Source organism: Equus quagga, chromosome 17 (genome assembly GCF_021613505.1).
Source record: "Equus quagga isolate Etosha38 chromosome 17, UCLA_HA_Equagga_1.0, whole genome shotgun sequence".
Taxonomy (NCBI): domain Eukaryota; kingdom Metazoa; phylum Chordata; class Mammalia; order Perissodactyla; family Equidae; genus Equus; species Equus quagga.
In genome coordinates this window covers 41,210,461-41,222,690 of record NC_060283.1, presented here as the reverse complement: position 1 = coordinate 41,222,690, position 12,230 = coordinate 41,210,461, and the positions used below count along the sequence as shown (strand labels likewise).

Here is a 12,230-nt window from a genome sequence, read left to right as displayed (position 1 = left end):
CCTCTCCTGCTTTCCAGATTTCCAGATCTGGGAGCTGGACTACTTCTGTGACAATAGAAATGGTCCCTGTTCTCAGTGCTCTTGCAGCAGTGAAAAATACCCCAGCATTTCCTTCAAATCAGTCCAGCAGGACTTTCAGGAGTTCCACCTGCTTCTCAAGTTGGTCCTGTCCCTTCCTTAACCCAGACAGATCTGACATTGTTTCCTGGTCAAAGAAACTTTGCTTTCTCCACAGAGGCCTCCTGATTCCCCATAAACCACCACTGCTCTTGCAGAGTATGGTGCCTTCCCAGCTTTCTCCAGCCCCAAAGGAGCATCTCCCCTCCTTCAGCCAGGAGCAGCCCCAGCGTGGGAGTGCCCACCCCAAGAGGGCGGGTGTCTGCGGATTTCCCACCCAGCCAGCTCTTAGTTGGCATCTTGGTGACCCTAGGCAGACCCATGGAAAAGCTGGCACATTTATGCCAACATCCAGCACAGTCATGACCTGAGTTGGCCTGCTGCCCAGGAACAGAGAAGGAGAGAGAGGGGACACCGGAAAAGTGATACCAACTCAACACAAGGTTGACATAAGGGAAGCTATATTGTAAAAAAGAAACCATATTGTAACTTTGAATGACCTCTCATTAACTAACCCAGACATGCTCTGTAGATTTTATGGCCCCTCCCAGCTGCTATAAGTTGATAATTTTGTTCTGTTGAGTTTCTTAGGAATGTGACGACCCCAAGGTGGAGAGTCTATGCTGAAAGCCAACATCAATGACAACTGAAAGATCAGGGTATAGGGCATTGCTCCAGTCTCTGACGCATATCCAGTAAAACAAAGACTTATCAAGAACTAAGACCAGTTGTCTGCCCCCTCCTGGAGATCAGATGGAGGCCCCACTGGGATTAGATCTGTTTTTCAGGGACTGGTAAAATTTGGATTGTCTATACTTCTTATCCTTCTGGTCCAATCCTTGATTATAAAATATGTCTTTAGATGTTGTTCCAAAGCTGTTGAGCAAGGTACAAAATTCTAATAACGCGAAATGTCAACCTAAAGCCAGGAACAAGAGAATATTTCCTAATGAGTGCTAAATGGTTTTATTCCTCTAACCCAGATCTCTGCTCCAATTCAGCGGGAAGTAGCTAGATCGGTCATCACCCCAAATCCCTCAAGAATGAGGAATGACCAAAGAATAGGGAGGATTGAAACTGGCAAAGAGTTAACCATTGATAATTAAGCAGCTAGGAACTACAATTTTTTCCTTTCTGCAATTACTGATTACAGCTTTTAGCTATTTAACCCACCGATTGTTAACTGTGCTGCTTAGGCAATATGCTATCTGACTCCCACCAGGTTCCTATAGATGACACCTCCCTGGAGCCTGGGTCACCATGTTAATGCATGTCTTGAGCTATTTTTCAGGAGTAGAGCTCCTTGTCCACTTCAGGATGGTTGAGACCACCAACCCATCAACTGGGCCCACGCAGATGTCTGATAAGTGATCTTTTGACGTCAGGAGGCTAAAAACTCCACACTCACATCATGTTAACACTACCATTTTGTGATCATGTGTCCTATGAAGAGGCATGAAGTCTAACTACGCTTGTGCAGATCATCAATTACCTCACCTCTCCTCACCTCCAATCACCTCTCTCCACATTTCAGACCACTTTGCCCCCCTACCCCCTAAATATCCCTGAGTCTCCATTTTGGGGGAAGCTGATTTGAGACTCATGCTCTTGCTTCCTCACTTGGCTGCCTTTTGATTAAACCCTCTCTCTGCTGCAATCTCATCATCTCAGTGTTTGGCTTTCTGGGCAGTGGGAAAAAATGACCCTGGTGCAGTAACAAGACTCTGGCGTCATCTGTACCAGGCTGTGTCTGGGCCACATGCCCCACAGAGACCAGGAGCAGAGGACAGTCATGCCCAACAGAGGTTTAGCTTATCAGCCCTTCCACCCCACAGAGCGAGAGGGAGACAGAGAGAGAGATCCAGGTGTATGTAGCACCTGGAACACACAGGCCTTGCCCACAGGTAAAGACATCCCCTCAGTGTCCTGGAATCTGTTCCAACCAGGTCGATGTCCACTCCTTTGGGAAAAGAAAGAACAGAAGTGGAGAGAGGGAAGAAAACTTCCCCTGCATTTCCAAATGTAATTTCCTTTTATACTGATGTAAAATATGTCTCTAGGTCACTTCTCATCCTTTCTGGAATAATGACTCAGAAGGTGAGTGAAAAATCCGTGGACAGACACAACCCCACCAAGGGTCACCCTCTCAGGTGGGGTCACCTGCCCTTTCATTTCTAGATCATCTCAGTTCCAACCTCCATCTCCATCCAAAGAGAAGCCTTTGCCCTCTCGGCATTCCAGTGACTTCTTTTGAGGTTTCTGCACACCATTCCTGGCTGCAGTTATGAAGCAGCCCCAGAGTCAGGGCACCATAAACCCCTGCACTGAAGATGTTCACCATGATGTTAACCATAATCACCAACTTGCTCCAGCCTCTGGCCCCAGGGCCTTGAAGATTTCTCTTCTGATTTCTAGGAACACTAAGAACATTCTCCCCAGGTTATGGTGCTGAGCATTTGCGCTCTCTCCAGCTCTGTGTCCACACACTGGGACCTACCTCTGTCAGGTCCAGGCTCTCTCACTGGCAAGAAGATTTGCAATTCCTGTCTTTCCCTCTCCCCAACAGCCATGTCGACAAGGGGAAGGGGCAGCCACCCCATGTAAACTCTGACACCCTCTTAGAAGGCACAGCAGCTGAGGACAGGGGGCTCCATACAGGTGTTTCTGGTGTCTTTGCACAAACAAGTGACTCCTGGGGGCTGGCTCTGCTCCTCTTTCCCCAGCCCTCCAGGCCCTGACTGTCACTGCTTGTTCTGCATTCCTGCTGCGACGTGATCCACGTGATCGCTGAGCACCACGGTGAAGCTGCAGGAGGAGGAAGAGAGCCTCTGCACCGCACACTGAGCTACTTTCACTTCTCTTTTTCCCCATTTGGGCGGAGCTCTCTCTGGGTGAGTTGGTTCAGACTTCCTGCTCAGGGCTCAGCAGCCACCCTGGACCCAGGCTGGGTCAGAGGCCAAGCTCCAGTCCAGGCAGGGCCCTGGGGCGGCAAGATGGCCAGTGGGGGCAGCAACTTCAGCGCCAGGTCAGTCTTTACCCCCCTTTCGTTTACCTTTCTCTCTGGCCACGCTGCTGCTTCAGAGGCTGCTGTTTAGACACTAAACTAAACCTGTTCTCTAGACCTGCTTTACAAGAACGCTCACGTGCAATATAATGAAATGCAGGCACATGTAATGAGGACATCGGAGTTTAAAACTGCAGCAGGCCGCCTGCTGGTGTGAGTCCGGTTGCCACAAGGCACATGACTTTGTTGTTTTATAACTACCGCTCAGCTGTCGGGCCTATCTGAAGTCAGCTGTCCTTTATGAGGCTTTGTGGCAGGATTTCTTCTTCCTCGCGACCTCTGAATCCTCTCATTTTCCTCAAACCTCCTCTACCTTCACATCGGTCATTTCAAGGAAGGGAGTTTAGAGAATATAAAATTCAGGGTAAACCCGACTTCTTTTCAAACACTGGGTGCTGGGGTCTCGTACCTGTTCCGTGTGCCAGCCTCGGTCAGCTCTGGGCCTGTTCCCGTCTCTGGCTGGGAGTCTGGGCTCTTCCTCCACCGATCTTGATGGAAGAAAGTAAAAGGAAGAGAAAGGCCCAAGATGCCAAAGACTAGTGCAGGCTGGGTGTTTTCATTTTCACTTTGATTTTTTGTTCTAGAACGGGTTATACTTCTGACAAGGAAAATGGCAGAAATCCTATCTTTTTCTCTAGTAATGGCTCAGAAATAACAGTACTTAATATTTTTAATCTTTTGGTTTTTTAATACAAAAGAAATACATTATACATTCTTGTTCATAAAATTTCAAGTGACACGGAAGTATATAGGAAAAAAGTCCTGTTCACCAACCGCCCCCCAGCAGCTTCCGTGCCTGGTCCTGCTAAGCATTGTGGGCATAACCTTCCAGATCTTTTTCTATGCATTTACGTATATAACTCATTTTCTTAAATACACAATTTGTGTGCTTATTTTTTTAATAAATGAGATTATATTGTGTATGCCATTTTGCATTTCAAGTTTTCACTTATTTTAATAGTGAAAATCATAGAGATCACCTTAGTAATCGCAGAGATCTATCTCACTCTTTTAACAGCTACGTGCTAGTCCACAGAATCGACAGACCATAATTTTTAAACCATTCTCCCGCAGTAATGGACATTTAGGTCATTTTCAATTGTTCACTTTTACCAACCAGCCATGATAACAACTATATATTTCTTTACATTTTTGCACATATAAGTATATTTGTCTTGTGTCAATAACCAAAAAAGTAGAATTGTTGAGGCAAAGGATACTAATATATACTTGTTTATAGATCCTGCCATGTTGCCTTTCTAAGTGGCTGAACCGCTATATGCTCCTACTAATAGCAAATGAGATGAGCCACCTCGCCGCACCCAAACTTTGCAAAGGTGGTGGATAAGGAGCTGCTTCTTAATTTGCATTCTCCACATTACATGGGAGGTTGAACACTGTTTATTGGCCATTTAAGTTTCCTCTTCTATGAATTGATAGTTTATTTATTGCCAATGTTATTCAGTTGAGGTGATAGTCCTGTCTTTAACAATAAAGGAAAATTTGCAAAATATTCTAAAAGTTATAAATATAGTTTCTTTGTCTTTTAACTTTATCTTTAGCCCACGGCGAATCTTCCTTAGCAAAAATAAATAAATAAAAATAAAAAATTAAAGTATAGTCTTATTATAGCATTGATTTTATAAGGTAGGTGCACCCTTGTTATTATAAATAAATAAAGCCAGGCAGAAAGTTACTGGTGAATTCCATGCACGCCATCTTCTTCAGGGTGGCAGGTTCCATTCTAACTTTACTTCAGGGAAAGTTTCTTCTCTAGTAGCTCCAAAAACTTTCTTTTTTGATTTTTGGCTAAAATTATTCTTCCGTTGGCACAACTTTAGCCTTCACAGCTTTTATCTGCCCACTAATACTTTTACCCCTTTTGTTTTCTGTTTTGTGTTCATAATGGTTGTTTCAAACTCTTCGTCCATGACAGTCATTTAATTTTTAGTAGTTTTTTGGTTTCTTGCTATTTCCAATTTTTTTAAGTTGATTGTGTTTATTTTAGGGGTGATCTTAATTTGTTTGTACAGCTCTGCAAGCTCCGCTTTAATCCACACTTGTTACTTTATCGTCCCGTCTTCACACAGCTGCTCTATTTATTTAGGTTTGTGTGATGGTGAGTGCTTTGGGGGTGTCTTCCTCGCCCTCTGGGTTATTCTTCCCGGTTGATTGTGTCTGCGGTTTGGTTTCTGTGTTGCGTTACCTTGTTTTTCACCTGCCTGCCATGTTCTACAGCTCATGTCACTCATGCTCGAGCTGGGTAGCTCTCCCCTCACCCACTGTTTACACGTCTTCATCTGGGGAGATGTTTTTTTCACATTTCCTTGCCATATACGCACGTCTGTTTCTGTCTCTCTCTTTGTGGTTGGCCTAGGAGAGCCCCTCCTTATACCAGTACCTCACGGTCGTAATGACCACCCTCCACATGAACCCTTGATAACTGGGGAGTAAACCTTCCATCCTCTTTTCTTTTTCCAAAGCATCTAGGCCTTTGTGTCTCCAAATCAGCTCATCAAAATCTCGCTGGGATTTTGTGTAGGATTGCCTTGAATCTATAGATCAATCTGAAGTGAAGTGACAGCTTCATGATATTGTGTCTTCTATCTCATTAACATGGTATACATATATTTCTAATTAAAAATATTTTTAGTAAAATATACGTTTTTCTCCCTAGAGGTCTTGTACTTCTTCTAGATTTATTCATAGAGATTTGATATCTTTATGGTATTAAAATCAACTTTCTAGCTGTTTGTTACTGAGATATAAAAATAAATTGAATCTTTGCCAAACTCTTTTGTTTTTTAAAGATTGGCACCTGGGCTAACAACTATTGCCAATCTTCTTTTTTTTTTCTGCTTTTTCTCCCCAAATCCCCCCAGTACGTAGTTGTATATTTTAGTTGTGGGTCCTTCTAGTTGTGGTATGTGGGATGCCGCCTCAACATGGCCTGATGAGCGGTGCCATGTCCGCACCCAGGATCCGAACCAGCGAAACCCTTGGCGGCCAAAGCAGAGCACACGAACTTAACCCTCGGCCCCAGGGCCGGCCCCAAACTCTTTTTAATTCTAAAGACTTACATGGAAATATAAGCCAGCCCTGGTGTTCTAGTGGTTAAGATTTGGCGCTCTCACCGTGGCCCGGGTTGATTTCTGGTCAAGGAACCACACATGCCATGCGTCTGTCAGTTGTCATACTGTGTGGCAGCTGCGTGTTGCTGTGATGCTGAAAGCTCTGCTACTGGGATTTCAAATACCAGCAGGGTCACCCATGGTGGACAGGTTTCAGTAGAGTTTCCAGATTAAGACAGACCAGGAAGAAAGACGTGGCACTCACTTCCAAAAAAATTGGCCAAGAAAACCCTATGAATAGCAGCGGAGTATTGTCTGATAGAGCACCGGAAGCTGAGAGGATGGCACAAAAAGACCGGGCAGGGATCTGCTCTGCTGTACAGAGTCCAATCGACTTGGGAGATATAAATGCATATATACAAATTTGCATAATGTTTACATAATGACAGTTTTGTTTCTTCCAATCTAATCCTTATATTTATTACTTCTTTTTCTTGCCTTATTTTCTTGGCTGGGACTTCTGGTGTTATGGTGAATACAAGTAATGATAGTCATCATCTGTGTGTTGATCTCAATCCCAAAGGGAAAGCTTTTGTCGTTGCACAATTATGGATGATGTTTGCTGTAGGTTTTCTTTCCTAATAAAAGAGTTACACAGGTTAAAGAAGTTTTATAGTTGGCATCTGATGCTTTCAATATGGCCCTGTTTTCTGTTGTTTCTCCTGTTCTCACGCATAAAGTTTTTTTTAAGTAAACTTTTTACTTTGGAATAATTTTATATTTATGAAAAAGTTGCAAAGATAGTACAGAATTTTCTCTATACTGCACACCCACTTTCATTTCCTGTGATTGATCCTCTTATGTCACTGTGGTACATTTGTCAAAACTAAAAAAACAGCGTTGGTACATCACTCTTAACTAAACCCCAGACTTTTTTCAATTTCATCGGTTTTTCCACTTTTGTTGTTTTCTGTTCCAGGATTCAGTGCAGGGTACCACATTGCATTTAGCCACCTTGTCACCTATTCTCTTCTGGTCTGTGACAGTTTTTCAGTCTTTCCTTGTCTTTCATGACCTCAACAATTTGAAGAATACTCATCAGGCATTTTGTAGAATGTCTTTCAATTTGGGTTCATCTTGGTGTTTTTCTCGTGGTTAGACTGGGGTTATGGGTTTTATGAAGGAATACCACAGAGATGAAGTGCCCTCCTTGTCATATTTATCAGGGGATATGTCAACCTGACTTATCACCAGGGATGGTCACCTTGATCATTTGGTTTAGGTGGTGTTTGCCAGACTTTTCTACTATAAAGTTGCTATTTTTCCCTTTCCACAGTCTATTCACAACGATTGTTTTGCTTATTTTGCTGATTATCTTTGACTGGGTATTGGAATTGTATTTTAAAAATTGTTTATGGCAGGGGGCGGGGGCCGGCCCGGTGGCGCAGCAGTTAAATGCGCACGTTCTGCTTCTCAGAGGACCGGGCTTTGCCAGTTCGGATCCTGGGTGCGGACATGGTACCGCTTGGCAAGCCATGCTGTGGCAGGCATCCCACATATAAAGTAGAGGAAGATGGGCATGGATGTTAGCTCAGGGCCAATCTTCCTCAGCAAAAAGAGGAGGATTGGCAGTAGTTAGCTCAGGGCTAATCTTCCTAAAAAAAGTAAAATAAATAAAATAAAAAATTGTTTATGGGTAAAATTTAGGCCTGCAGTGGAGGTACAGTCTTTGGAAAGGATTTCTGTTTGCTGGGCCCAGGTCCAGGTGCCTGAGGGCACAACCCGTCCAGGAACACTTTATCACAGGGTCAGGGCCTGAGGGAAGCTGGAGGAACCCAAGTGGTTTACTGGGGAGCAATTCCAGGTCAGAGCTGCCCCCTCTCCTTTATCGTCTGTGCAGATGTGATGGTCGTGGTCTGGACTCCTGTAGGTCTTCTACCCGGTGTGGACTCTAGACTTCATCTCTGTCCCTCTCGCCCCTTAGGGCTGTCAGATCTGAGGACCTGATTCTCTGGGATCAGCGAATGCCCACGATCAAAACTGGTTCTGTGCGTGCTTACCTGTTTCTGCTTCCTCTTTACTTTTGCATTATAAATCCTTACCGCAGTTTCATCTCTTCAATGATTAATAACCTTTTAAAATGCTTTTTCCAACTTTTAAGCTTTTTCGACAGAAAGCTGCATTGCTTCTGGGAGTTGTGAGGTATTAAGGTTTTTGGAATCCTGCCCCACCACACCAGAAACTTATGGTCATTGACTGACTGGTCGATTAACTGCCATTTTTCAAAGTTTATGGCTTGAGGTTTTGTTTTGGCTCGTGAAGTATTTTTCCGACTGCTTCTAAGATTTTTCTCTTAGCATTTATAGCGTAGTGAGTCTAAATTTGTTTGTTTGTTGGGAGGTTTTTTGATTGTTTTTATTTTGCATTTATCCTGTTGAGGTTTTGAGAGTTTCTTGAATTTGCGGTTGATGTTTTTTATCCGTTTTGGAAAATTTTTCACCACTAACTCTTCAAATATTTCTTCTGCCCTCCCCTCAGCTCCCTCCTCTCCCTTTCTAGGACTCAAATGCAGATTATATTAGACTTTTTGACTGTTTCTCACATATTCCTTACACACTTTTCTGGATTTTTCCATTTTTATAGTTTTCGTACTTCAGTTGGATATCTTCTAGTCAGTTAATTCACTAATTTTTTTAGACAATCTTCTGCTGAATCTTTCCACTAAGTTTAATTTAAGAAATTGTATTTTTCAGGTCTAAAATTTTCATTTGATTGTTTTCTATGGGTTCCAATTCTCTGGTGGAATTGTCTAGCTCTTTATTTTCTCCATCTTTTCATCCATTTTCTTCACCATTTTAGTCATAGATTTCGTGTGCTAGCTCCCATCTCTGAATCATCTGGGCATCTGCTTCTATTATGTCTCTTGTGTCCTCTAGTCCTATCTTTTGACATTAATTATTTCTGATTGAATGCCAGACATTGTGTACACAAGATATAGACCTCCAGATGTCGTTCTCTTCCACATGAGGGTAAGCCCCACGCCTCTGCTAGGCAGGTAAAATAATGAGGCAAATTACCTGAAGCAAATCAGGGCAGGAAATGAATCAAGATTAGTTTGCATTTTTTTGATAAGATTTTAAATAGCTCTGGTTTGCCCTGATCCCAGATGAGGACATCCTGGGCTTTCAACTGAGAGACTGCAATCAGATTTCCTCTGCTTTTCAAAGGTTTTGTCATATTTTCAGCCTCTTGCTTCATGCAGTTTTTGTTTCCTTGGTCTCTAATTTTGCATTCCAACGACACACAACCATCAAAATTCTATTAGTTTCTTTGTCCTCCAGCCACAGCCCTTTGCCTGTGCCAAGTTCAGATTCTCAGCTTCTAACTGTGTCCAGAGTTACAAGTGCCCCCAGGGGACAAAAAGGCTACAGAACCCATAGCCAGATCACCACCCCCTGCAGGGACTTCCACTCTCTTTCTTTCTGTTCTCTGGACCTCATCATGATGTCTTTGTCCTTTCTGCATGGTGAGCCTGCAGGTAATTCTGCTTTGCTTTTTAAAGATTTTTGACATAGTTCCTCCAGCCTCCTGGCCTGAACAACTTTATCTTGGGAGGGGTAATTGTCTGTGTGTTGGGGCCCCTCGATTCTCCAGGCCTGCATGGCCACCTCAAGCTCTTCTGTTTCTCTGCTCAGAGCAGCACTCCTTGATGTTGGCCAAGCCCAGAATCTCAGCCTCTGCTCCCAGAATCAGCAAATACTCCCCAGAAACACAACTTTAGCCCCTCAGCTCCCAAAGTTCTCCTGTCTCTAGAATCTTAGTCTCTGTCATCTATGTTGTTTCTGGAGCTCTCTAATCCCTTTCGAAATAGTTTTTTTGGTCTTCTATCCAGCTCTTCTATTGTTCTAGATGGGATTTCTGGTCTACCTCAAACTATTCCATCCTACTGTCTGATGAATTTTTGTTTAGATTACTTTACATAGGTACTAAGTAAGCTTTAGTCTATAGTCTAGTTTCACTTTCACATTTTACTCAAAAATCACATTAAAATTTTTTTTAGATACTCAAGTTTACCAATGTTATCCCTCTGGTGTCTTATTTAAGAACACCTTTCATATACTCAGAATTCTAACCATATTCTGCTACATATTATTCTAATACTTTATTCACTCATTCACAAATATTTCCTGACTCCATGTTTCCAGCACTTGATTAGGTGCTGGAATATAATGGTGAGCAAAGCAGACCAAGTCCTTGCTCTAACAGGGATGACATTCCAGTGAGAAAGACAAAATAAACAGACGAACAAATAAACATATAATGTAATGGCAGAAAGTGGTGGGAGTATAAAGAAGAAAATCTGTGAGATATATGGATAGATAGAGTGTAACGGGAGTGCTATTTTAGACAGGACGTCCTAGGAGGGCTTTCTAAGAGGTTGATATTTGGTAAAAATCCTGAATGAAGTGAGGAAAAGCACCAAGCAAATTTCTGAAGAAATGTTCCAAGCAGAAGAAACAACCAATGAAAGGTCAGATATAGAAACATGCTTGGAATGTCTGAAGAAAGCTAGGAAGTTAGGGTGCCAAAGGGCAATGATCTAGAAGAGGAGGGGTAGGAAGCGAGGTTGCAGAGTTTCTAAGAGATAGTCATGTAGTCCCTTGTAGGTCATGGTCAAGACTTTAGATTTTATTCAAAATGAAATGGGGAGCCATTGGAGGGTTTTCAGTAGAGTCAAATGATCTGGTTTCAGTTTTTAAAAGGTCTCTGCTTATGTTTGATGCTTGGAGAACAGCTGCAGTGTGGCAAGAGTGGAAGCAGGGAGGCTGGTTAGTAGCAATTGCAATAGTCCAGACAGGAGATGGTGGTAGCTGAGACCAGGTTGGTGCAATAGATACAAAGAAAGGGGTTGGAATACTGGATAGATTTCTATGGTAGAGCCAAAGACAACTGCAGATGGATTAAATGCTGGGTATTAGAGAAAGAGAGGTGTCATAGAAAACTCCAAAGGTTTTGTCCAAAGAATTTGAAGGATAGAGTTGTCATTTGCCTAGATGGAAAAATTGTGTAGTTATAAAGGGCCTGGACTCTGGTCCAAAGGCTCATTCTGTTCTTTAATAGTTATATGCCCTTGGGAAAATTGATTAACTTCTCTGTACCTCTGTTTCTTCATCTGAAAATGAGATAATAATAGCATATACCTCATAAGTGCTGTCAGGATTAGATTAGTTAATATAAGTAAGAACTCAGAATGAGGCTTAGCATTTAGTAAGTGTTATAAGTATTTGCTGAATCCCATAGATAAGAAAACTGAAGAATGAGCAGGTTTCAAGAGGTGATTCAAAAGATCAGTAATAAATTGTTGCCTGGCTGAGTGTGAAAAGCTTACCAGTGTCATCAAAGTGGAGATGGTTGACTATGAATCTGGAGTCTGGGGAAGAGATGTATGGTAGAGATGCACATTTGGGAATTGTCCATGTGGCTGGTATTCAAAGCCATGGGAATAGATGAGATTACATAGGGAAGGAGTGCAGATGGAGAAGATGTCAGAGGACTGGCCCTGAGGCAGTCTATATGTGCAGAAAATGCGGAGAGAATAGCAAGGAGGCAGCAGGAAAGCCACAAAAGCATGGCATCTCGGAAGCCAAATGACAAAAGCATTTTTCAGAAGAAAGAAGTGAACAGTGATGTCAATGAGGCTGAGGGATGGAGGAAGGGTAGGACTGAGAATTGGCCTTTGGATTTAGTAGTGTGGAGGTCAGGGAAGATATAAACTCAGGGTATTAAGTATAGATTATTGGTAGGGATAAAATTTGAATGGGTTCAAGAGGGAATGAGAGGAGAGAAAGTGGAGACAGTGAATATAGGCAAAAATTTCAAAGGGGAAACAGAAAAGGATAATTTGAGTGGGGAGTGGGATGTAGGGAGATTTTTAAATGGGTAATATTGAAGCATGCTAGTGTGTTTACAGGGATATT

General features: G+C 42.7%; 1 protein-coding gene across 11 annotated transcripts in view; it reads left to right on the top strand.

Moving 5' to 3' along the window:
• Positions 1-2,940: 2,940 nt before the first annotated feature.
• SP100 (SP100 nuclear antigen) overlaps positions 2,941-12,230 on the top strand; it is a 91,686-nt gene continuing 82,396 nt past the window's right edge. For 10 of the 11 annotated variants that reach the window (XM_046644531.1, XM_046644537.1, XM_046644536.1 and 7 more), the window contains exon 1: positions 3,019-3,142. In XM_046644531.1, coding sequence (XP_046500487.1) covers positions 3,111-3,142 — 32 coding nt within the window. In that variant the 5' untranslated portion in view covers positions 3,019-3,110. The other variant, XM_046644538.1, reaches the window with a different exon arrangement.